General features: G+C 44.1%; 2 protein-coding genes across 2 annotated transcripts; one reads left to right on the top strand and one right to left on the bottom strand.

Annotated features, from left to right (window-relative positions):
* Positions 1-1,384: 1,384 nt before the first annotated feature.
* On the top strand, positions 1,385-15,810 carry JHY (junctional cadherin complex regulator; the record flags this gene model as incomplete). The annotated part of the gene is made up of 9 exons (XM_079545872.1): positions 1,385-1,388; positions 1,499-1,928; positions 3,978-4,476; positions 7,330-7,440; positions 9,498-10,024; positions 10,870-11,149; positions 13,064-13,144; positions 14,360-14,485; positions 15,607-15,810. 9 exons carry the CDS (start codon positions 1,385-1,387, stop codon positions 15,808-15,810), a joined length of 2,262 nt encoding a protein of 753 aa, XP_079401998.1.
* Positions 15,811-21,663: 5,853 nt separating this feature from the next.
* Positions 21,664-23,336, bottom strand: BSX (brain specific homeobox; the record flags this gene model as incomplete). Its single annotated transcript, XM_079545749.1, has 3 exons — positions 21,664-21,900; positions 22,094-22,290; positions 23,066-23,336. The coding sequence occupies 3 exons, from the start codon at positions 23,334-23,336 to the stop codon at positions 21,664-21,666; spliced, it is 705 nt and encodes a 234-aa protein (XP_079401875.1).
* Between the last annotated feature and the right edge of the window lie 2,958 nt (positions 23,337-26,294).

Raw genomic sequence — 26,294 nt, forward strand, 5'->3', positions numbered from 1 at the left:
GTGGTGGGAAAGGTGTGAGAAGCAGCAGGACATTCCCTCTGCAGACCAACACAGTGATGTCAGCAGGAAGCTCTTCTTCTGCAGGAGCCTCGTGCTGTGGTTCTGTAAGGCACAACCAGGCTCCAGAAATAAAGGGAATGTTCTACAGGAGAAAGTTGTGTTTATTCCTCTCATTAGGGATGGTCATTCCTCGCCAGACTTTATTCTGCAAACTGGTCTTGGATATCGAATTAAGTAAATGCCCTTGAATCGACTGCTAGAAATATTTCATTTTTATGTGCAAAAAATGAAAACATTACTTCATTTCAGGAGGTTGTGGATGCCCCATCCCTGCAGGCATTCAAGGCCAGGCTGGATATGGATCTGGGCAGCCTGGTCTGCTGGTTGGTGACCCTGCACATAGCAGGGGGTTGGAATTAAATGATCATTGTGGTCCTTTTCAACCCAGGCCATTCTATGATTCTGTAATTTTGGACCTGGGGAGGGGAAGCATTTTGTATACAAACACAGATCTACCTGGCAGCTCACCGTGCAGAGCCCAGGCCAGGAACAAGCACCAACATCAAATGTTTGCTTTGCACGTATGAAACGTCCTGAAAAAACGGCAATCTGTGCACAGGGAGGAAGCACAGCCCGCCCTTCGGCTGCGCCCCTCAGCGCCCCTCAGCGCCCCGCGTTCCCGCGCCCGCGCGCTGCAATCGAATCCCGCGCTGCCACATCGCTCTTCGATAACGTCCGCGGTACCGTTTCACCTCAGCAGGGCGGCAACCGTCGTTCTAATAAACCAACCTGATTTTACCACAGCCTACCTGTCGGCTTTTCACGTGTTTTTATTTCACTGCAGGGAACGATCTGACTTCTCGCTCCCCCAGCCTGGGGTCCGCACCCCGGGCACGCTCATTTTATTTCCCGCGCTGCCCACCCCCCCCGCCCAGCACTTGGTAGCTGCCGCGCCGCGTCCTCCGCCGTAACCATAGCGACGGCGCGGCCCAGCCCACTGCGACCGCGAGGGGGGGCAGCGTGGAGACGGGCTGCTCTCATCCCACCCTTAACTCCGGTATCCGGTCCAGGGTTGCAGATGATTTAGGAAGGCTTTAATGCACTCATAATGGAAGGAAATTAACCAGAAGAGTTCGTGTGCTTTTCACTGCATTGCACCAGCCTAAGGAGTTGGGTAAAGGGAGCACGCACCGCTTCTTGTACCGCTCTGCAGCTGTCAGATGGCTCTTTGCCTTTGTTTTGCTTTGTTTTAGCTCTGCTTTCTTTTCCATGATCTGTTTCGTGCATGATTAGCTTTGTTACCAGTAATACATCACTCTAAGGCAAATTTCATTACAAAGTCACGCATTCCTTGGTATTAACCGCTTAAAGGAGCACCCGTGCCATGGGTGAGGATAAATGTTTTAACTGTAGATCACTGCCCCAACTCCTAACTAGCACAAACATCTTCACCGACTGTATGGCCTCTTTGGTTCACTTTCCTGTTTTCCAAACACAGGGTTGGTGCAGACCATCAGTGTCCAGCACAGCATGAATGCCTCCGATACGGAATACGTTACAGTTTCCTCTCCATACACTTTCCACGTGAGTAATGAATGCTTCCCTCAGAGTGAGCTCACGCAACCAAGCTTTCATTCTGCAAGTTGGAAAAGGCCACCTGCAAGTGAAGGGAGCATTGGCTCAGAGCTGCGTGACTGTCAGGACTCCGACTGTGAAAGCCTTGTTCTGGAAAGGCAGTATCAGTTAGAACTCCAGCAATGGATTCGTGCTAATGACGAGCTGGTAGGACTGAGTGCTGGGCAGCTGGAGAATGACAGCTTAGAGGAAGAAGATAGCTTGGAGAAGGTGATTTCAGAGGAGCAAGAAGGAGCTAAGTATGTCACAGTGCAGTATACACACAGAGTACGAAAGAAAGAGAGCGATGGAAGGTAAGGCATAGGTTTTCAGTAGATGAGCGTGGTTGTTCTAACCCCTTAAAGCCTCGGGATACACACTGCCTCTTCAAAACCAACTTAGATCACCAAAGTGCTATTATGGACACCCAAGGACCAAGTAATATGCACAACTACTGTTGTGTCTTATCCACATTCATAATCATTATACCCATTTCTCAGCTGTCGATCACGTTGGCTAAAACACCAGTGCAGGAGGTTAAGATGGAGAGAAAACATCCCTCACAGACTGCATACAGATGTTTATACTGCAAACCCTTTCATTTCTGTCTAAAACAGGCAAGCAGGAAGGTAGGAAGTGGCAAATGGTTTGTGTGGCATTTTTGAGAACATGGGAGAGAGGATTGGGGAGAAAGAAAAGAAAACACAGCGAAAACACATCCTCCTTTCATTTCCTGCAAAAAAATCCATGCTGAGCAAACTAGGTCACTGTCTGTAACAAAATGAAAAGGAAAAAGCTGATAGGTTGATAAAACAGTTTTGTTCTTAAAACTGCATAAATCTAAAATTAAGTGTTACCATCATTAAGCATTCTTTAGGAAAGCATTAACTTGCTACATAAATAAAATCAAATTTGCTGTCTTATGCATGAAAGGTTTAACACTGTAAATTGGGAATAATTCTCAAGTTTATGGGGATTAAATTAAACCTCAAGTAATAATAATGTGCAGTTTCAATTTAATTGTCTACTTAAAATAAAGTGGCAAACAAATGAAGACTAAATGATTAATAGCATGCTTTTATTCACGTCCTCAACAGGCAAAATGGCCAGTTACTGAACATTTTATTGTGAGTGCAAATGATGTTAATTGTACTAGAAACATGCTCTAATTTTTAGTAATTTTTTTGACTGAATACTATGCTGAATGTGGGGCTCTTCATTAAATGGAAATTTGATTTTATTTTGTTTGAACTTAGCCTAGCAAGTACTCAAATACAGTCCATTAACCAGAGCAAATATCACAGCATATGCATATGAACCCCCCTCTCTACATCCATTACTAACCTCGGAATTTGAAGAGGAAATGCTGCATCTGTTGTCTACGTACCACACTTTTGTTGATGAGTACAGAGTCCATCTAACCTTTATATCAAGTTGGGGGGAGGAATAAAAGGTGCACTTCTTGTCTGCAGATGATTAGAGATGAAGGAGCTCTTCACACTCATTTTGTTCCCGTGCGGTGACCTGGCCTGCATAATCCTGTTGAGCTGCTGTGCACACATTTCAGCACAATAGAACTCTCTAGCATTATACTCTGCTATTTGAATCATTACAATTATACCAAATAGTTCTATATTCATTTCAAAATATAGCCACCTATTTTTGTTTACCTGCAGTGTATGGCAACTACAAATAATAATAATTTCACTGGTGTAAATCATTTCCAGTATACAGGATACCATCATGCTTACCTGAAATGAAAAGCACTGCTAGAGAAAAAGATTTTTTTATTACTTAGAAGCCTCTTGAAATATTGATATATACTTAACCAGTTAAGAAAGAAGGAATAAACGATTTGTGGGAGCGTTAATATGATTGGCTATGCTGCAGTTAAGAGAATTCAGCTTAGGCAGTCGTTGGTTCTGCTGAGATTTGAGAGTGGAATCTTGGCATGTACATCATTTTTGTTTTTCAAAGCAGTCTCTGTTTTGTAGGTGACATCATCTGAATGGAAACAACAAGATGCAGTTGTTTTATCTTTTAGCTGATGCTGCTAGTGCTTATAATATCCGTGCCAGATTTAGGATCAAGGTTGTTTACCACAGTGATCTGAATGTTAGGCCGATTAATCATTCACTGATAATGGAAATTAAAGATGAAAAGGAGGTCCTGCCTAAATTTTATACTCAAACATGTTTTATAAAACTGTCCTGGTCCTGGTCCCACAGTTGGCCCCACTGCATGCACTGAACTGATGTGGTTGGTTGTGTTTGTAGAACACTTGCAGGTTCAAATTGTACACTGAGAAATGTAGAATGTATGCAATTTATACATGGATAATTTTATATTTCTGTTTTAAATAGGGAACAGCAGCCTGCAGACAAATATTTCAGCCTAAAGTACAATCCTAACTGGAAGAACACAAAAGAAGCCGTGGAATTTTCTGAAGTAGAAAAAACACACCACGTTGCTGAAGGAGGCAGTGTGGACCTTCCCCAAGATTCCTTTTACCTCCATTCCAGTGTCTCCTCAGGAGAAAAGAATCAACACGAGGCAAAGTTTCAGGAGTCATTGTCTGAGTTTGGTACAGAATTACTGAGCTTTCATGAGCCAAATGCCTTCGTCTCCAGTGAACCTTTTAGGTTACATACCAGAGGGAATGAATCTTCAGATGGCTATTATTTCAAAGATAGTCTTAGTACATACAGCAGTGCTTTTTCTCTTCGGATTCCAGAAGATCGACCTCAAAGAGCAAAAAAAGACTTTGTGGAAAAAAACAAGAGGACTTTAGGATTGCGTACAGACAAGAACAAATCCTATCTTCAGTTACATGGCAAAAAGCAAGAAGTTATTCAAGAGCAGGTAGGTAACTTTGGCAAGTTCTAACTGCTATAAACCAAAGTCTGCTGTTGAAATAGAGTATGTATATGGTCGTACAGGTTTGCATGAGGCTATCATGCAACTTAGAACTTAACAATTTCCTATGAGAATCTGATTCACCTAGTGGTGCTACATATATTCCTGGCCACGAAGCATCTGCATCGTCATGGAGGCAACCTTTCAATATTCCTGAAAGAAATGCTGTCTTCTTTCCCATAGATTCTACATCATACCTTATTTTTAGGAGCATCAGATTTTCCTCAGCTTGGCTGACATGAATTTGGTAATACACTGCTTTCAAGGGCTTAGCACTGTTATTTAGTGTCACACATTTAGGAGTATCCAGAAAAGATGTGAATTTGAGTGGTCAGGCAACCCATTACCCTACTTGCTTTCTCACCCAGACCAAACCTGCTATTTGGAATCAATCAGTAAGCACTTGTAATATGTTGTAATTGGGTTGCAAGGGCTTGGCCTTCTTATGATTGACTGTGAAATGTCAAACACTGCATTAAGGATTAAGTGGAAATGTAATAACAGTTCCTAATGAACAATTATACAAGAGTCTGTTGCTTTTACTTGCTGCACATTATGCATAATGACAGTATGGAAGTCACTGAATCACTCTATGAGTTACAGGGCAGAAAATCATTCACTTGCAAAGCTAGAAACTTATGATACGTTGTTTTTTTTTTGTGGCTAATGAGTGGTTGACACAACACTAGAGGGCATCTGCCGACTGTATTACAATGAAAGCAGCAGTGGACACGCTCTTTTCTCTCAGAGCTGTTAAAAGCACTTGTTTTTTTCAGTTATAATTTACTTGATGGTAAAAATAATTAGCATAGATGGCTGCTAATTAAAGTTGCATTGATATGATTATGTTTACTATATAGGGGATTCTTAAAATGATTCATATGTAAGTATTGGAGCCAGGGATCAGGACTTTGTAGCATAGATGCTTTCTGAAGGATTTGTAGTAGGAAAAAACAACAACAACAACAAACCCAGCACTGCTAAAATCAGGACTGAATGCCAAAATGACCTTGCTGAGGTAGCCGTCAGCCTACAACATTGGTAAGCATTTTCCATTTCTTACCTTCCTGTTGCAATAATCTCACTTAGCCTAACTTTCCTGTATATTTTTTAATTATAACATCTGTATATTCATTGATTAAACGCACAGGAAGGAATACTTACCTTTCTTGTTCTTAATCAGGGCATCCATTCCTTCATCTTGTTGGAGGAGTGCATGAAGGCCTGGTAGGAGCATCTTGTTGCTGGTCCGTTGTCTCAAGGCTCGTGATTCTCAACTCAGCAATTAAGTCTTCTCAATTAGGCCAGACACCTCACCTGGAAAACTATTAGAAATGCAAAACCAGCATTTTTATTCTCTGCAAAGAGAAGCCAATAAACCATGTGCAGCCTTCTGGAAACGTGGAACACATTCTGAGTGCAGTTTTATCCTATACTGGATTATGTTGAGCTTTTAAGGACTCTGAAGCTTTTTTACTGGTGTAACTGCTGTTAGGTATCAGGCACTGTGGAAATGATGGTTGTGGACACTTGAAATAAGTGCACTGCATACAAGTTTATTCAATTGATGTAGTTTCACGTAAAATATTTGCAGCCTTGTTCTTGCAGAATTTACCAATGTTACCTCTGTGCATACAGACAGCAGGCTGTATGTACCAACACATACTATAAATGTCTGTTGATCCGTATATTTCCTAATTTATACAGCATTTTATAAAGCATCAAGTTCTTTGCAGTGTTGCCTGATGATAAATTTCAGGGAGGGAGAGAAAGAGAGAGAGAGAGAGAGGCAGACAGAGAGAAGTAGCAGCCAAATCTAGCTCAGCTGTACTCAATATGAGTTGCTTTCCTACCTACAAGCCCCTTACTTCAAAGCAAGGAACATAATGTACAATTTTTTAATGGCTCTAGACCAAGGCACTCAGACTCTCTGTGCACTGCGCCTTACCTCAGTGTAAACACCTAATCAAGATTGCCTGCGCTACAACAATAGCAGCCAAATGCAATTCGAGAACCACAAGCCTTTGAAGTCCTCACTGCAAAGGCCGGTTTTCTAGTCTGGGATAATGACATGCCATGATTGCTGTCTTTGTTGTATCTTTTCAGTAGAGAAGCAATTATGGGCCTCAATTTAACAGAATAGGCATTACACAGCTTATGATGCTCAAAATGCAATTTCATTTGATCATTTTCTCAATTTGATTGGTATTAATAGAATAGTTCACAAAAAATGCTGGCAGAGGTTATGTCCTGTTCCTCTTTCAAAGAGATAATGTAGAAGTATGCTTTACCTGCCCAGTAAACCATCAGTACAGTGAGGCAGTCGGTTCCACCAAAAACCTCTTGCTGACTGCCAAGCTGCATCTATCCCCGGTTCAGGAGACCTGTGTGGTAACTTTCAATTTGTTAACTTATCTAGTGACAGCTAAAAGAATCTGCATAGACATTTGGGGCAGCAAGTTCATCTGAAAGCTCAGCAATAGACCCCGCCTGCCTTTTTCTAGTTCTCCCAGTGTCTCAACTCCTAAAATGCAATTTTCTTTCCCTCTCTTCTCTCCAAAAGTATAGGAATACTCCCTGCTATCCTACAACTGTTAATGGTGTATTTTTTTTCCCTTGCTTTTTGTTTGTTTTTTTTTTTAACCTTCATTTTCTTGTTATCTATTATATAACACCTAACTTTACTATTTGAGCTTCACTACGAGTCAAGTTGTTTCTCATCCACCTCCAAAACTTTTAGACCCTTTATTCTGACTAGGCTATGTTAGCATGTGGCCTTAAACATTCTATTTTTTTTAGGTTGCAGATATTGAAACTATTGATGAGGAGCCAGTTCAGAGTGCCTTGCCATACCCAAACATGAAAATGCACCCCGAAGACAAATGGTACCTGAATTCACAGCGGCTCAAGGTTCCTTTTTGATAGAACACAGTAATTGTATTTCAATTCAGAAATGTATTTGCCAAAACATGCAAGTTTGACTGTTTCAAGCTGTAAGCTCATTACTTTGAGAGTACAAATTAATTACACTAAATTCTTAGGTGTAATCTGCACATCGTGACAAGGATGTTGCTTACTCTGCATATTGTTGTATTTCCTCGGTTGGGAGGATTCTGAGCTAGAACTCAACTGCTGTTGCATTATTTGTCCCATAAACACCCAGCAAACATCAAGGGGTGGCCATAAAGAGTAAAATTACAAGTAGAAGCTGCAATAACCTACTGCATACACAGAAGCATATAGATCTATTTCACACTGGCCTTTCAAACCAATACGGCAGGATAGCCTTTGGAGCAGTGAAGAGACCAGGTTGTCATCACCGGTGGGGAAAAAAACAAGGATTTCAGAACCAGAAATTCAAACTAACTGGAATTATTGTTAGCAAACCTAGTGAATGTCCTTGCATTAAATTTGAAGTAGTTCAGCAGACTGTTCAAATTCCTCACTGTTCGCCTAAGAGTTGAAGCTGAATTTTTATAAAGAGCAAACACGATTTTATGCTGCTGTTTGTATTAAGAGACGTGCTTTAAATTTGAAGTTTCAGAATGAGAGGCATTTCACAGGGCTCCTCATTCCATTTAAATGGGAAAACATTGGCCTGGTCTCATTTTGGCAGTAGCTCATGCTTTCCACCGTTGGCACAGTAAGGCAGAGCGCTAATCATTGCAGCAGAGGTCGAGTTAACAAATCATCATCTTGGCACCAGGAGTCAGGATTCCCCAGTGCTAAAGCTTTCACCAAAACATGCTTCTCTGTATGTGGATTTAATACCTACCATTAAGTAGTTATTCTGAGTGCATACGTTATGCAGTAGTTGCAAGTGTTGCTAACAAAAGAACCCTAGAGAGACAGGAGGATGAAATGGAGGATTGTAGTGCTGACAAAGATTAAATGGACTGAGAATGGATTTGTGTATTACCTAGAAGGAAAGCCATGCCTTTCCTCAAAATGGGCAACACGGGATGCTGTAATTGGAAAGCAGTGAATAAACCCCAGTTTTAGAGAGTGTTGGTTTAGCTGAATACAGTAGCCCTGGTGTGCTTAAATTCTCAATTTTTTTCTTACCATTTAGATAATGTTTTTCAAGACACAAGGCAGGGAGGAGTGCTTGGTTTAGAAGTGAAATCATTTAAATCATTGACATAAGTTTGTTTCTGCTGTGGATCAATCTAACAGGGTGTATATAGCCATCTTTATGAAATTTGGTGCAATTTACTTTAAAAGACAAGAGCTGATTTGATTTCTGAAACGTTTTCCCCAGGAGGCTGACAGTGAGCTACCTCTTGTCTACAGGGTTCAAAATAGTAGTCTGTCTATTTAAGAGCACCTGGTTTTGCACCTCCTTCAGATAAAGTTCTCTCACTCAGTATTCACCAGAGCATCGTTTCTCAGCTATGTTCTGCATCTGTAAGAACCCTTTTTTTTTCAGTGCTCTGCTTCAGAACTTGTCTCAGACCACTAAGCAGTGCTTTAAAGTGGCATTACGCATCGTCCCTCAGCACCTGAATGACATTTATTGTGCTGTTCACAATAGAGGTGCATACTTCTTTTAAATTTTGGATTAAGTCTGGCCAGCCCATCACCTGTTATAGCCACAAGCATAATGACTGAGTCAGGGTTACATAATTATACCCAGGTCTCTTTAAGGGTCCTTCCATCAGGATGTGTTTCCTTAATCCAAAACGTTACAAATACCACAAAGTGAAACTGTTGTCCTACCATTCCGGACCTTAGGAAACAGATGTTTACCCTTTAACATGTCACCTTATGCTAAAAGTTCATTTTCAACATTAATTTTCGCCCAGGTATTCATTCAGCCCTACACAACATTGCTGTAACTCCTTTCAGGTTGAGACTGTGGGCATTGTAACAGGCAAATTATCTGTGCACTTGCATGTTGTCAATCATAATAAACATATAAAAGAGCAACCACTGAAATCAACTCCACTTTTGATAACCTGTTTTAGGATCACCAGAACAAGTGGTCCCAAAGCAACAAAGTAAAGTCCAACCAGAATCTCGAGGGAAGGGCTTGTTCAAGGAGTGATAACCATCAGCAGGCAGGAAGACCACCAAAACCAAAGTCTTGGCACTACAGGCAACACCAGATGTCAGAATTTCAGACTGCTCCTCTGCAGGCAGTGGAACAAGACAACAGCAATGCACTGCAGAAGTGCCCAAATCCTTCTGTTGGCCCTGACACCTATACAGCAGCAAATTCAGATACTTGCTTAATTAATTTCTCAGCATGTACTAGCAAGAACAACAAGAATTGCCAGCATGAACGTCCAAAAGGACTTGCACATGGCCAGCAACATTTATACAACCACGCCACTGTGCCATTTTTCCCAAGAGATGGCAGTGCCAGTGCTCAAGCACATTTAAATCAAAAGAAGAGTTCATCTACTTTTAATGCTAACTATCAAGAAATGGCAAAGGATCAAGTATTGCTTCAGGATTGCAAAAGACAAATTTATGCCACCAGTAGTTTATGGTAAGTATGTGTGCTGAAACTACGTCCTGATAACACTTGGATAAAGAAAATTGTTTGTTTGTTTGTTTTTTTAAGGTCCAAAAGATGAAATTCTTTGGTTCAAACCTACCTCTATAGATTACTACTAACTTCAGATTCATTCTAACTGTTGATTCTCTATGGGTATGAAGTTCTAGACTTCATGCTCTCTTACACACAGAATTTTCCACAGTTGAACATTTTTCCCTAAAAGCTAAGGAGGGAAGTTTGAAAAGCAGATGGCAAAGAATACCGTGCATAAACTCAAGTCTAGCACTACCTGCATAGAGTTATATCAAAACTTGCCCTGTAGAGTCATTCTAGCACCAGTTCTGGCCTGTCACACAAGTTTTGAAAGTTGTCCCTATTTGCCATCGTGAATAGACAGACACATTTTGGCTGATTTTTAAGAGTTTGGTGATTGCTGTAGGAGTTAATCATTTTTGTGCACAAGTTCTGGAAACAAAGACTGGACAGTGCTGACATGGTAAAGAGCTTGAAAACCTAAAATCAGCTATGTAGAATTTCAGACAGACAAAGCATTAATTATTTCAATACTCAGCAGGCATGATCCAAAGCCCTCTAAAGGCAGGTTTTGTTGACTTAAGCTAGCTTTACATAAGGCTGAACATTTCCCCATCTGATTTTTTTCTCTTCATGTGACTCAGTTTCTATGAACTTGGATGCAAGCAAAGTCAGTCACTGTGAGATTCCCACATGTCCATTTTCTTGTTCCCATTAGCTTCTGTGAGCAAGGATCATTCTTCGTACAGATGACTTATTATACTATTTGCTGTATACAAATAATGTTTTTTTCTTTTTTTGAGGCCTTCCCAAGCTTCTGTTCACAGTTCACCAGCAGCCTTTTGTACAGCCTTCCAGCTACCACAAACCATGGAGCGACAGCACAAAGAAATGTCTTGTTTGAGAGAAGCTGATGACTTGCACTTGTTCAGCCCACTTCCACCTCTAATACCCCTCATAGAAAGTGATTCAGAAGTAGATCCAGAGAGAGGTGAAGGAAATCAAGTGAAAATAAGTCGAAGCAACTCTGAAGGCTATCTCATGCAAATAGAAAAGCAAAAACAGCATAAAGTCTGCAAGAAGGTAAGCAAATAGATGTAGAGAACTGTACATTCCTACTTTCTCCTCTGATTAATATTTTATTTTTCTTGGTAATCTAAAGATTTTCTCTAAAAATAAAAAAGGGAAGGAGAAATGAGAACTTTTTCATTCTTACAGAGAGAAAACACATGAATGTACAATGGCTTGCTTAGAGCATTAAAAATAAAGGTAGAAGGGATAAAGATAGAAGGAATAAAAGTAGGAACAGACACTGAAGATGAAGACATTTACTGGTGTTTTTTTCTGACCAAATCATGCTAATCTAGAGAGCGAGGTAGTTCACCACCTCTCCCTCCATTACTTTGAGACTTGATTATCTCTAAGAACACACAGAACAGTGTTTGTCCTTTTGGGTAACCAGTGATAAAATGATTTAGAATAAAGCTGTTTGTATAAAGCAGCAGGTAGCCAGGCTTCAGATCTGAACAAACCATTATCCTGGTCATGCTCATTTGCTATCCAACACAAATCTCTTGGTTTCCAAGGGAATCAAACTGAACAAGACCAAACTTAGAGGATTTGTAAGGCTAACAGCATAAACATTATTACAGGTCTGCTGACAATCCCACTGTGGTCCTTATTAAAACCTGCTTCCTTTTGTTTTTCCTGCGTGTTCAGATTTCATACTGTAACCAGTTACACAGATGCAGTGGAGCAGCATAGGGGTATTCCTGTGCATCCATGACAAATTAAATGTTTAAGAAGTTAGCTCCACATTTCAAGGCAGACAAACTAAGCTGGAGTAATTACTCATGTGCTTCATCTAGCAGGCAATTCATGTATTGCTGCTTGAATGCCTCTAAGAAGAATTAGTTGGACTACAATCAGAACTGAAGAGCAGATTTCCTTCCCTTTCTGATCCCCTGAGTTCAAAACATTGTTTTGGTCCTGTATTTTCAGTAGCTTTCTCACACTTTGTGTGTGAGGAATGCCACAAGAATACAACTCTCTGCCTCACAGAGCTTTTTTGTAATAAACAAATGCAGTCGTACTCATTGCATGCACATTTTGGCTTTGAAAATACAGAGTGCTCACTCACCTCTAAATGATTAGCTCTTCACAGCACCTCAAGTGAAAGGTTGGCATACCACAGAAGAGAAGGAACAGCTGATACGAGCATCACATCAAATAGAAGTTTAAATGCTTGGGTTTAGTTTCTTTGCAGTTGAGTTTAACTTGAACGTGTGCACATTTTTTTCACATGCTGATATTTCTTACTCTTTCTGCATTGCTGTGTGACTGACCATCATGAGTTTTCCCTGACAATTTCTTAACATACATTCAATCTTAAAAAAATTAACCAAGCCTTCTCAAAAGAGAGCTTGAAAAATTCTCTGTAATAAAGTCTCAAAGGGTTCAAATGGCATCACTTGTCTTCCCTGTGCATTTGTAGAACTTCCTGTGCTGCAAGACATATATTTTTTAACAGCCAAGCAAGAATTTTACATTGCAGTTTGAGAACAAGGAAAGGTTACTATAATAGATGCCTAATTTTTTTTTTGCCACCAAAGTCAGGCATTTTTATCTGCTTCTCTTATAAAAGTTTCTTTGCAATTTCGTTCTGATAACTGTCAGATGGGTCACTTTCACCCATTTAAAGCTCACAAAATGTCATTTTTGACTGAGAAAGCATTGCTTTGTAATTTGGATGATTGGTAATTACCCACCCAGATTCAAAGGAAACGCAGAATAATTTGATTTCCACAGTTACCTCAGTCGTTTTGATCACTTAGAATTCTTGAAATGAGACATGGCAGAGGTAACATTGTGACTGCAAGTTGAATCTTGCTGTTGAGTTTGGTGTCCACTACAAGACTGGTTTCAATTATGCTTTATATCAATGGAACAATGTGTATATATATAAAGGAAAATCTGTCACTGAGGTGTGTTTTGCAGCCATATAGCTCAAAAGCCTGTATCAATCTCGATGTAAAGCTTGGAGGCCTTGGACCTGACTATGAAGCAATCAAGGAAAAAGTAAGTGGCCCCCATCTTAACACTCTGCTTTTCAGTTGAGCAAAGTGAACTTTGGCTGGGGAGAACGACAGAGAAGCTTTCACTGAGAAACAGTTTGAGTTTGTCTCTGTGTGCGTGACTCTAGCTCTAGCTTAAGATCATAAAGAGAGATATCAAATGGAAGGAAAGATAACTGTAATGTGGGTCCTTTCAGCCCTCTGAAACAGACATTAGTTCAACAGGAGTAGCTGGACATCGTATACTCACATGGCTGAGCTGCACTGACATTCCCAATGTAATAGACAGTGTTTCCTAACCTTGAAAGTGGAAGTCAAAGAAGATATAAGTAGTGCAAACATGAAAAGAAAACAGCTGGGTGAACTTGACTTACTGTTAAGCTAGTGCCAGGCATTATTACCCTGTTGAAATGAAAACAGGGTTTGGTGCAAGTGTCAGTTGGTATCATTTGACCTGTTTTCCTGTGCTAGCAGCTATGTATCTGAAGAGCTGCAAGCTCTATCCTCCATGCTTTGAGGCTATTAATCTGATAACAGTTGCTTTATTTGACCTTTTCTAGAGAAAGCTTGTAGGACAGCAGGAAGCAAGTATGATAACATGATCGTCCTTCTGGGGTCATTTCCTATGATTTCCTCAGCCTTCCCATAAATGAGAGAGATTAGAGATCCCAGATTGGAATGGACTGAGCCTGGGACACAGTGTGTCCTTAACAGCTCCATAACGCTTGTGGAGCCTGGTGTGCTGATGTGGTATTATTGCAATGAAAGGAAATCATTGACATTGGCTGATAACTGGGGCAAGGTAGAACACAATGCTGAATTTGAGCATAATGAATTGCTGGAACATAAAGAGACAGAGTATCAGTTAAGTAAATGAATGTCATTCGGGGCCTCAAAAGCCAATCAAGGTTTTGAAAGTCTCTGCAAAAGCTGAAGATATTAGCAGAACCATTTTAGAACAGAACTGATGCATTGAAGCATTTAGACTAAAGATGTTGCATTTCAGTTGAGCTCTATCCTCAATACTGTCCAAGAAAAAGCTCTTAAAAGTGAAGAATGACTGAAAAACTCATCAGGGTTTCCTGTTGTGTTCTGCTGAGGGATGATCAATACCTCAGCCAGCTTAAATAGCAACAGGGATACAAACAGAAGACTCCAGTGGAAAAAGGTATTTCACTGATGGCTCCATGTTTATCATACACTTTGTTTCTTTTGTCAGAAGGAGAAGTTAAAGCAACAAAAGGAATATGCACAGCGAATTAAGGAGCACAACATGAAAAACATTGCTTTGGTTCAGAGGTTACCTACGAAGCCCCAGGTCATATCATCAGTGTCAAGACAGAAGGTAAGGGCAGAGTTCTTGTCAAATGTCCACAGGGAACGATTCTGGACTTTACACACAGAAAAAGAAAGGCAGGCATGAAAAATGAAGGAGAGCAAGACCCCTACAGGAACACTATCCAGCACGGCACACTCTTAACTTCACATCAGTGGTAGAGGCCATGCTACTGCTGAGTGCACTCTCCTGATGGACCACAGATATCCACTTATTAGTCTATTATCCACCTGCCTGTCAGTCTCAATCAGAACTCTTTGCACTTCAGTTGCATAGCTACAGTAATTGGCCTCATTTTTCAAGCCCATACAACATTACTTTAGCCTTCACTGTCCTCCAGAAGTAACCTAAATGTGCAACAGCTGACTGTGTGACAATAGCATACACAAACAAACAAAGGGAGTCCCTTCTCCCTCTTGCAGAAAGTAATAAAGCTGTGAAAATCGTGTGTATTCTATCAGATCAGTCTGCAGCAGCTCCCTGGTAGGGGCTGAAAACAGAGCAGATATTTCTCTGAGGTGACGAATGACAACTGTCACATAGAAAGAAGTTTTTCATTTTACTATCAGTTGAATTCTTCAGTTCCATGCATTCATTTTCAGACCATGTAAACCACAAAGAGGTGAAACTGCACTCTCTACACGTCAAAAGGGCTTTGGATTCCTTCAGAAGACTTTATTCCAACACTTCTTTCATCATTTGTGGCCTTTCAGTACATCGGTTTCTTAACATTTGTCATTTGAATGCTCAGTTTCTGTCCTTGGCACATTAACCCATGGGACACCCTGCAATGTATGGCTGAGAACAAGAGCTTAATGAGATTAGAAGTGATGTTTAGCAACTGGACTAGTGCTGCTTTATGTTTTTAATGGAAAACCAGTATGTTTCTTTATGTAAGATAGCCTCCAGTGGTAAATGTCAGGAAGCAAATCTTGTGGTGCATTACTTTGCCTATAGCAGAGGCTTCTTGCAGTTGCTGCTGAGACAACTGATGCGGAACACTGCCAAAAATAAAAGATCAGGAATTAGGGGAACTTCTAATTTGACTCAACAAAGAAACAACCACATTTTCTTGAAATGTTGGACAGCTTTTCTCTTAATCACATTTTCCCCAATCTTCATGTTTTTAGGCACTGGAATATGCAAAGAAGATTCCTAAACCGAAGCCTTTCACAGCAAGGCAATCAGATGAAGAGGTGAAAGAGGAAAGAGCTCTGCTATCAACTTTAAAAAGAGACAGTTTACCTCCAGTTACACCTTTGGAAACTTTACAGAGCAGACACGAGAAGGAGAAGCAAGTTGTAGCTGCTTTCAGAACCCTTCATATCTTATAATTATCTCAAAATGATAGGGATATCTGCAAGGCAAAAATATTGGACCTGTTTAATTATGAGCTATAACATTCACACACTGATTTGCCGTTCCATTCAAATATAAATTGCTTGAAGTTTCCTCAGTTTAAAGTTTTAGAATCAGTTCTACTAAATATTGAAGAAGTAAATGGTAACATAGGTAGCATTTTAAGTGTGCTCATCTGTTTTCTGGTTTTTTCCCTTGCTGAGGTGCTTTTCTGAATTATGCTTGGACTCGAAGGCCTTCTCCAACCTGAGCAATTCTATGATTCGACTTTGCAGGCAGAAATTTGTGTTGTACATCATCTTTGGGGGAAACTTGGCAGAAGAAGCACCTTGAATATGGGAAATGCAGGTCAGGTTGAAGGGAGTGTTTTGCATATCAAAGTCCAGCTGTGGACATTTGCCTTGCAGCTTGTGGGACAGGACTGTCCTCTTCCTTCCCAGCCTACTTCCTTCTCTCCTTTGGGATCTTCAGCACTTGGCCCCCCTCGATGGCACCTGTGTGCTGAGGTACAATCCACCCAGCTAGGCTGCTTGGTTCCATGCATTCCCTACTTTTCTACTTTCATTTTTTAACTAAATAGTAACACTTGGAATCATTTCTGGTTAGAGAACCTCAGTGTGTTGTTTCTGCTTAAAAGTGATAATCCCCCCCTTAATACAAACCTCGAGTACCTATTTTAATGAAACCTTCAGATGAATATCAAAGAGCTATTTACCCGTATCTAATATTTTAATTAGATTATATTCTCAATTTAACCCATTAAACCCCCTTTGATGATCTCCATGTTTAGTGTTTAGCCCCAGATGCTGGAGGTAATGAATATTGGACCTTTGGTTTAATGAGAACTTCTGCCTTTCCAGCCTGACTCCCTTTGTATCCCCCTTTTTTTATTTTCTGAGCTATAGAATTCAGTTAATTGAAGAAGTCTCTTACCACCACACATTAAGGAACCTAAATTAGCATCCCTTTTCTGATTAGAAAATGCAAGCAGACATTTTCTCTTTGATCTGAGGATTGAGTTGAAGTAGGCAACAGCTCCCTGAAAATGAGCTGATGGCCTTATTATTCGGCTGACATGCAGATGCGTCCATGTGGTGCAAAATGCTTAATGTCTTAATTGATCACCTTCCTCCCTGTCTGTCATCTCACTACCTCTTAGAGCTCCCATAAATTAGGATGACCTTTGTGGGTAGGTGGTGTGGGTTTTGGTTTTGTTTTCTTAAATAAAACAGCAAACTTTGAAGAAATATTTAAATACTAAACCTGTTCATATTTATATGATGCTGCTTTTTTGGGGGATATATATATATATATATATATGTGTATATATACATGTGTACACATATGTATATATTTTTTAAAGTCTGATCATGATCATCTCACAAACCATTTGGAAAGCACTGTATTTTTTTCCTCCAGGAAAAGACATTATTTGCAGCATACGTGCAAAGAAAATCTTTTGATCTACCTCAATACTAATGCAAATTCTTCCTGCACCTAACAGATATGGTGGCACAAAAAGAGACCATACAAGTAAATGATGAGCATCCATCTGCTTAAAAGCAAAGGCCAAAACTTAATGTCTTTCAAATTAGGAAGGCGAGGAATTTAAATAAGAAATAGGCTTTGAATTTTGCATTAAGTATTCAGAGAGAGACTTAGTTGGAGCAGAACCTGCCTGCTGTAGCCCCATGGCTGCAGCACAGCTATTTGCAAAGCCTGGTGTTGTTCACCACGAGCACAGGCTGCCTTTACAGGGGCAGAAGTGTATTTGTGTTCACCATACAGTGGAAATTCTCAACATTCACTTGGCAGGCCTCTTCTACTTGCCACCATCCCTTAATGTTTTAGATTGGGAAAGTGTAGAAAACAATTATTTGACTCCACCTCAAGTCAAGAAGGCAAACTGGGTAGTTCTGACGGGTGGAATCATTCAAAGCTTTCGTGATATCTATACCAAATGAGAGACCCCTGGGTAGCATCACCTGTCAGCCTTCTGAAAACAAAAGTCTGAGCTTTCTGAGCTTTTGGGTCTGTTCTCCGAAACACATCACTCTGAGATGAAGGTTGCAATAAAAGGCAATTCTGGATTCCCTTGTTCCCCCTCTTCTCTGAATTATGGGAGGCCCTGCAAGGGCTCAGGGGAGCTCCAGGCTTTACAAGGAGGCTGGGAGGTGCACAAGAAGAGGCAGGGGTGTGAAGAAAGGACTGGTTTTGGTGGCTGCCCCCATGGTGGGAGGAACAGCTCTAGAAGCACAAAGTCACAGTGATGGGTGAACACAGGGAATCTCCTCTGGTGACAGCTGGCAAGGGTGAGGTAAAGCAGCCTGCCTTACACAAGAGCCTGCTTTGAGCAGAAGTGATGCTGAGCCAAAAACCTGGACAGAGGAGGTGCTAAAGAAGCATCCAGCAGCTCAGCAAGAGCTTCGTGTAATGGGGCAGCTGCAGGTAACACCATGGAGCTGCTTTGTGTGTCACTAGGAGCAATTCAGGGCTTGTTGCAGCAGTGACAGCAAAGCCACTGTGCTGCACAACGGTGGAGAACATGGAGTCTTCAGGAGAGCCGGGTGAGCTGTCTCAGCAAAAGCCAAACAAAGGGGAGCACAGAATTTGGACAGCCTGCATTTGCTCCTGGAAACATCTATCAGAGAATTAAAACCAACTTCTGCCTTGAAAGACCCTGCAGACTGAAAGGACACTGCAGTTCTTGCTGAGCTCACCCTTCCCTCTCTTAATCATACTCTCTATATCCACCTGCCTTTCCCACCAGGTGCGACACATTGCTACTGCTGCAGCAACACGGAGCACATCGGCAGCTGTTGTCACCCCACAGCAGTTGCAGCAGTGGAGCTACAGGTGCTTCATCTAAGCTTATTATGGTACAGAAACAAGACAAATCCAAGACAGAAATAAGCCACCTCTAAGCTGAGTAAGACCATCCCAGCAGGAACCTGCAGTTAATTAGGGTGATGCTGTTTGTTACTGCGACTGGAGAGGAGGAGCAAACTCGCCATCAGTTCAAGAGGCTGCAATGCTTTGTGCTCGCAGTGCTGTGGTCAGCATCCTGCTCACCCCCCCCCCCCCCCCAGCCCTCTTCTGGACCACCTGCAGAAGCTTCGTGTTGCCAATGGAAAGAAATCATGCTGCACATTGCCCAGCAGAGAGAAGGAAGGAGGGGAGGTTGTAAAAAGGAATTCACACTGCTCTCACTGTGCCTGGGTCGCTCGCTGGGTGCTGCCACAGGTTTTGATACACTGAGTGACTGAGACCACCTGTGCTTCACAGCAAGATTTGGTAAATAATTCTCCATCCAGCCCACATACCTGATTATGTGTGTGATCAGAACATGGACTGAAAAAAACTGGCTTGGGAAAGCTTCCCTTAGAAGTTACAAGCAGCAGAGGGAGAAATGTTGAACATAAAACAAACGTTAATGGGGAGATTTTATAGATCAATCTACATTGTGTTTAATGACAACAACCACAAGCATTAAGCACTTTAGTGTAAATTAGATTAACAGGGAACAATTTCATTTAAGAAACAAACACACAGAAGAATCCTGTGTTAAAAATCAAGACAGCAGTCAATATCTTGCAATACAGGAGAACCACCAAGATCGATTATTTCCTGCAAGCCTTTCCACCCGGCATTTCCCAAGCAAGAATGTAATGTGTGAAAGAAAAAAAGAAAGAAAAAAAGCCACTTCCAAACAGCCTCCTTCCTACCCTCGGGGGGCACAAAGGCATGGCAGGGCAAAACCCGCAGTGCTCACTGAATAGGACAGGAGCACAACCTCTTTTCACTGATCCTGGGAGCAAACCTCAGCAACAGGAACACACGGCGGCTCCGCAGCGCTGCCTTCTTCCCAGGACCGCCTCCCCTCCCCGAGCGCACCGTGACCTCTTCCCAAACTCTCACCCACGCCGTTCAGATGCCGCATCCCATCGCAGTGCTGCAGCCAGTCTGCAAGGAGCTGCTTCGCTCTGACCCTTTCCTTTCTCTGCCTCGATCTCAGCCCGTTTTTGTACCCAAACGCCCCATTATCTGCAGGTCTCGGTGCGCATCCCGCACGGGACGGCGATTTCCCCGGGCTCGGCCGGTTCGTGTTTTGTACGGATTTGCGGCTGAGGTTATTAGCAAGGAGCGGCTTTGGTTTTAAACGCGATTTGATTTCAAGGCGCGGTTATAACGTTAGTTATAGCGGGGAAGAAAGAGGAGGGTTCGAGATGAGGACGTTTTCATTTCATCAGCCTGAGCACGTTGAGAAACGCGCGCCCCGACCCTGCAAAGGAGATAAGCAGCGACTTTGGGGCGCTGGGTGCACTGGTGCGAATACCCAAAGGACAAAGCTGCCTTCGCTTGTGCGTGCCCCGAAACTCCCTCTGCCTTTTTAATTTGCGTTCTTGCCCCATCCGAATATTTTTATATGCCTTTCCCATGGCTGTCAGTGTCTTCATTGAGCAGCAACAGCAGCTAACGAACTGTTCTTTGCACCACGAACCGCACGCAAATGTACAGAAACAGGTTTTTTTCTCTTTTTTTCCATTCAGATGCAATTTCGGAGGATTTCTTTCACCCCTCTCGTCCTAAATTCTTTCCCACTAAACTGAAGGTGTTTCCATCGCTCATCTCCAAGCATTTGATGGATAAACACATCCGAATCCGAAGCTTTAAGGGCTGCGGGGGGAAAGCGCTCAGGTGGAGCTGCTGCATTCTTTGAAGTGTGACGGAGATGCGTGGCACCGCAGTGCATTTGCAGATAGATAAAAACAGCCATCTGAATTATTTCTAAATACAAGGCAAAAGACACCTAGCTATTATCCATCCCGAAAGCTGAGTGTTATTTTTCCCCCTCCTTTATTATTTTACATGGAAAAACCACCAAGGGAAATTCACGGGGAGGAAGGAAGCACGCAGGTGTGTCAGCCTCTATTCCATGTATTAACCAGGGTCACAGTTTCCCTGCACAAACCCGCACGGCCTGTGATCCAAAATACCGCATGAAGTGCCGGCGGCACAAAAAAAAAAAAGCCCGCATCTCTTTCTCGTTAAGAGATTAAAGATAAAAAAATAAGGAGTAGTGAAGAGAGAACCTCTGCCCCAGGGCTGTGCTGAGGGCAGCCCGGCACACGCGGAGCCCCCACTGTGCCCCGGCGCAACTCATCCGAGGGAAAATGAAAGAATAAATCTTCAGTTACCTGGGAATTAAACCCGTTTCCCGGCAGAAAGGGAAAGGAGAAACGAGCGCGGATGGCGGCTGCAGCGCGGAGCTCAGAGGCTGTTGCAAGAGGAGAGCAAACGAGAGCGAAAGTCGTGCAGGGGAAGCCTGCAGGTTTCCCTCACCTGGAGCTGCGGAGGAATCGCGGCTGCAAACAGCCGGGGCGATTCTCTCCGTGCAGCCCTGCAGGGCTGGGGTTATTCCTGCTGCTCCCCTTTCCCAGATGGGAATCAGCTGAGCGATGCCCCCCGCCCCATCGGCCGCTCTCAGCGCACCCGTTCAGTAACCACACCACCCAGACACGGAACACCTTTATTGAAAACCGAGGGGACTTCGGGGAATAGAGAAAAGTCCGATGTTTCAAAGGGAAGGGAGAACTTACAGGAAACTGCTCGTTGGTTGGTTTGGTTCTATTTGTTTTTGTTTGGCTCTCCCTCGCTGGATTTCCAAGCAAAGTTCAGGCTTGGGGTGATGCTGGGATGAAGCCAAAGGGGCGAAAGGAACCCGGGGGATTTTGTTTCCCTCCGTACCGACACCAAACCTTAGCACCCCGGCAGAACGCGGGCTTGGGGGAGAGCTGTAGGGATGCTCAACGCTGCCCTAAGAGCTCCTAAAGGCGGTGCGGGGCGGCGAGGATATCCCCGTCCTCCAGGATGTCCACCTCGTCCTCGGGGTCCTGCAGCAGGAAGGAGCCGGGGGGGATTTTTCGGGGCTCAGCTGCGGCCGGCTCAGGAAGGTCCGGCTCGGGGGAGCTTTGCTCGCGGTTCTCCTCGTGTTTTGGGTCGTCCTGGCTTTTCCGCAGCTGTTTTTTGTGTTTCATCCGCCGGTTCTGGAACCAGGTTTTCACCTGGAGGAGAAAGAAAAAAAAAAAAGAAAAGAAAAGAGAAGAAAAAAAAATCAAGAAAAATGTAAAACAAAAAAAAAAAACAAAAAAAAAAAAAAAAAAAAAAAAAAAAGAAGAAGAAGAAGAAAAGAAAAATCGGGAAAGAAAAAGGTATAGCAAAGAGGAGGAGGCTGCACGGAGCCCGGCGGCCCCGTACCTGCGTCTCGGAGAGGCTGAGCGCCGTGGCCAACTCCACCCGTTCTGGCGTGGAGAGATAACGCTGGATCTCGAAGCGTTTCTCCAAACCGGAGAGCTGCGAGTCGGAGAAGACGGTGCGGGCTTTGCGACGGCGGCAGTGCTTGCCGGGCAGCTCGGCGTGAGCGTGGTGCGGGAACAGAGCCGGCACCGGCACTCCTGCGGGGACACACGGCGGGGAGCCGGGCTGCGGCCAACCGGAGCCGGGCAGCAGCGGCTCTGCGTGAGCTTTCCCCGTGCCGTTGCCCCCCTGGATATATATGGGTCGTTTTGGGTTTTTTTGTTTTGGGTTTTTTTTTTTTTCCGTTTTCGAAATCTTTGTTTTTATTTTGTTTTCTTTTTATTTTGCTTTATTTCTATTTTATTCACTTTTTTTTTTTTTTTTTTTTTTTTTTCTCTGAAAACACCCCATCCGAACCCTCCCCAGCAGGTGCTGGGGAAACGGAGCGATCACCCTCAGAGCAATTAAAGCCAACGAAATGCACCCAAGAGACGGGAGAAAAGCCGAGGGAAGTGAAGGCAGTGGGAGAGCGGCCACACGAAGAGAAACTTCGGCCTCCCGAGGAGCAACTTTGAAGGAAGCGGCCCTGGGAAGGGTTCGTGGGGACGGACGGGCGCGGTGTCTCCCCCCGCCCCGGGACGGTCCGGCACGGCCCCAGCGCTGCTGATGGACGTGGAAAAGTGAAACCCGGTCCCATTCCAGAACCATAATATAAAAAGAGTTCAAAACGAAATAAACGGGCAGAAGGGGAGAGGGAAAGCCTGGGGTCGCTGGGCTCAAAATCTCGGCTGGTTGAGATCTCCGATCCCCTCTGACGAAGCCGAGGGCTCGGCAAGGCAGGGACCCGAAGCTCCAAAACGCAAACCCACACCCTGCGCGAGGCTGAGGAGCCTTTCTCCATCTCGGGCTGCACCCGCAAAGCCCCGCACTTACCCGAGGTGGTGAGGAAGTAGGGGTGGTGGTGGTGATGGTGCTCCGGTTTGTGCAGGGCCGGGTGCGGGTGTGGAGCCAGCAGCGTCGGGGCGTGCATCAGGGGGTAGCCATAGTCCAAGAGCGGGACGCGGGAGGCCAAGGAGCCGGCGAAGTGCTCGGCTGGAACCTCCCGCAGGGGCTTGGGCTTGTGCAGCAGGATGTCCTCGATGAAGAAGGAGGTGGGTCGGGGCGCGGGGACCGGGTGAACCGGCGAGGTGAAGTTGAGGTTCATCTCGGAGAGCCCCGCGTCGGATTGCGGGGAACGGAGAGAGCGGGGCTGGGGGCCGGAGGAGAAAGGACGGCCGGCTGCGCGTCCCGGGAGAGGAGATGGAAAGGGAAATAAGAGGAACGATAAATAAGAGCGCTAATAAATAATAATAATAACAAAGCGATATTAACAATAAGAAGGGACATTAAAAAAAAAAAAAACAACCCGATTCTCCCAGACAGAAGGGAAAACGGGGAGAGCCGGGGGACGCGGAGCTGCGGGATGCGCGGGGCGATGCGCGGCTTTGAGGCGCGGGGCCGGCAGCGCTCCGAGAGCCAATGGCGAAACGGGCGGGCGGGGGCGGCGCGGAGGAAACGCGGAACGGCTCCGCTTCCGAGCAGTTTTCCCCCACCCTCATCAGCCCCTTCCCCAGCGCCGGGCCGGGGGCGGCTTCCGAAAGCTTTTGGTTTTGTTCTCCGTTTGTCTTGAAGCGCCAAAACTTAAGGGGAAAAAAAAAAAAATAATAAGAAATGAGTTGCGCTTTCCCGACCTGTGCCCTGCTCCGCTCCTAACCGGTCCCCACGCACACAACGTGTGTTGTTCCACTTGTTACCCCAGCGGGTTTTGTTCCCATCCATTCCCCACTCCGTGTTCTGCCAACATCCAACCCCCCCCCCCCAACCCCCCCTCGGTCTTTCCTCTGTTTGTGTTCCCCCCCACCCCCCCTAATCTGTAACATTCATTTCCCCGGAGTCAATTTGCTAAAATGAGGGTGATACACCACATCATAGCCGAGATAATTTCGCTTCGCATCTCAGAAAATTGCTCTAATTATTGATGTTAAACTCGGGGAAATTAAAAGAAGGCACTTCTCCTTCATCTCCTGATTTTAAGCTCTAATTTGTTGAAATCGAGTTGTCATCACAATTCCAATCACTACCGTTAATAGTAAAAGTGTTCTAATAGAGCCAGAATTCGCACAACCCATGCTATTAGATAATTAAGAAAGATGTTAGAAAGGCAAGTGCTAATCCTTGGGCACACGGACAGCGTTTCCATCTGATCCAGCAGGTAGAACAAATTAATTACCAGAATCAATTAGTCCTAAAAGTACAGTTCTCCAGGAAGTGTAAGCCACGTCTTCCATATGGATGAGCTGGTAAACGGTAAATAGATGAGGGGGAAAAAAAAATCTAAAAAAGAAAAAAGAAAAAAAGCCAGAAAAACCTTTAAAAGAATAGAAAAGGCGACCGTCGGGTGACAACGAGGCTGCAGTTCGGAGCGCCCGACTTTTCCAGCTCTGCCGTCTCCGCTCCGCGGCCGCTGGGTGGAAGTGCGAGGATGCGGGGCTGGGCGCAGGGACGGCAGTGCGGGGTGCGGGCGGCCCCCGGCCCCGACCCACTGCTTTTCTTTAAGAAAACAGCGCTTAGAATGCCGTGAAAGCAGTTAAAATTGAGCTGGATCTGATTTAAATGTCCCTTGTAAACGGAATCGTTCTGTGATTCTGTATGGATGCAGCATCGGTTGGATGCGTTTAGTCAAAGCTCACACGTGGGGCTGCCGGAGGGTCTGCGTGCTGCATGCTGCACCTATAGGTGGGATTTCTGCTTTAAGGTCAGTGCAGGCAGGCAGTGCGCGCACCAACCACACGCACACGTTGTGCTATGTGTGCACGGAAGGCACAGTGCTCTCATCACACACTTGTGAGATATTTATGCACATTTATATGCATATACACACACACATATATAGGTGCCTGCAACAGTGCCGGGAGGGGGCTGAGCTGAAAGCTGAACTCCTCCCACCACGGGGTGGGGAGATAAAATCAAAATTGTGCTGCAGCATCCCTTCCATTGCCAATCCTCACATCAGGCCCGGGTTTCAGCTGGAGAGTTGAAAATACAACTGGTTGACAAGTTTCTCTGAGGAGCAAATGAGTAAGGAAATACATTAGTAGCAGGATGGAAAGGGGCCACATGGCCAAGTTGGTGCAGGGAGCACAGCCAGGGGTGGGTAAGCTGCTTGCCTGCCCGTTTCATAAGCTGGGATTGCTTCTCTGCAATGGCTGGGGCTTTGCTCATCAGTGATGTTTGTGTGGATTTATTATTATTTCTAAAGAAGATCTGGAAGATTAAAGTGTGGTACTTGGGCCAGATCGGGTCTCAGATTTCACCTCCCTCTGGGCCTAACTCCAAAACCAAAAGCAGAGGCAGGAATGCTCTGTCTGTGGGAAAGCTCCCCAGAGAAAGTGATCCCACAGAACAGAACCTCTCTGCACTGCATTCTCAACCATCTGGGATTTTCACATTAACTCTTCTGTGATTTTCTATGCCAGATGTACATGCCGGGCACCTCACACCCTCAGCAGCCACTGGTGGCAAGGTGGCCTCTTTGCTCCTGTTTTTTCCCCACTTGGATCCATTTTTACAGTTCCCCACAGCAGGGTTTTCCCAGACCAACACCCCCAGCCCTGGGAGCAGCCCCAGAATCCCATTTAGTCCTGCTTTGCTCACTGCCTGCTTCCCTTTCCATGGGGGTACAGACCAGAGCTGCTTCTCAGTGCTGCATCCTCACATCCCCCCAAGCACCGTGAGGTGTGTGCAGCATCCCAGCCTGCAACCTGAAATAATTCACATCTCCTCCAGAGGCACAGCTCTGCGAGAGCAAATAGCCGTGCTGCTGTGGAGCTGGTTTGTTGTTTCTGCAATCAAATAAAACTATTTCTGCAGGGTTAAAGAGTTTCAAGCCATTCCAGTGGTGGGTGATACACATACTCCCCCCCCCTTCCACTCCCCAGTACATGTATACAAACACACATGATTTATTATGTTGCACTCAAGGGCTGTGCCTACACAAATGTCAATTGCCATTATTTGAACTCTTCAGATCATTTGAAGGTGTCGTGGGGAAATTTTGCATAGGAAACATACATTTATTTGACCTAAGGGGTCATTGGAAAGGCTGCCGTAGCAGCGCTGATGT

Source organism: Tetrao urogallus (genome assembly GCF_951394365.1).
Source record: "Tetrao urogallus genome assembly, chromosome: 22".
Classification (NCBI taxonomy): domain Eukaryota; kingdom Metazoa; phylum Chordata; class Aves; order Galliformes; family Phasianidae; genus Tetrao; species Tetrao urogallus.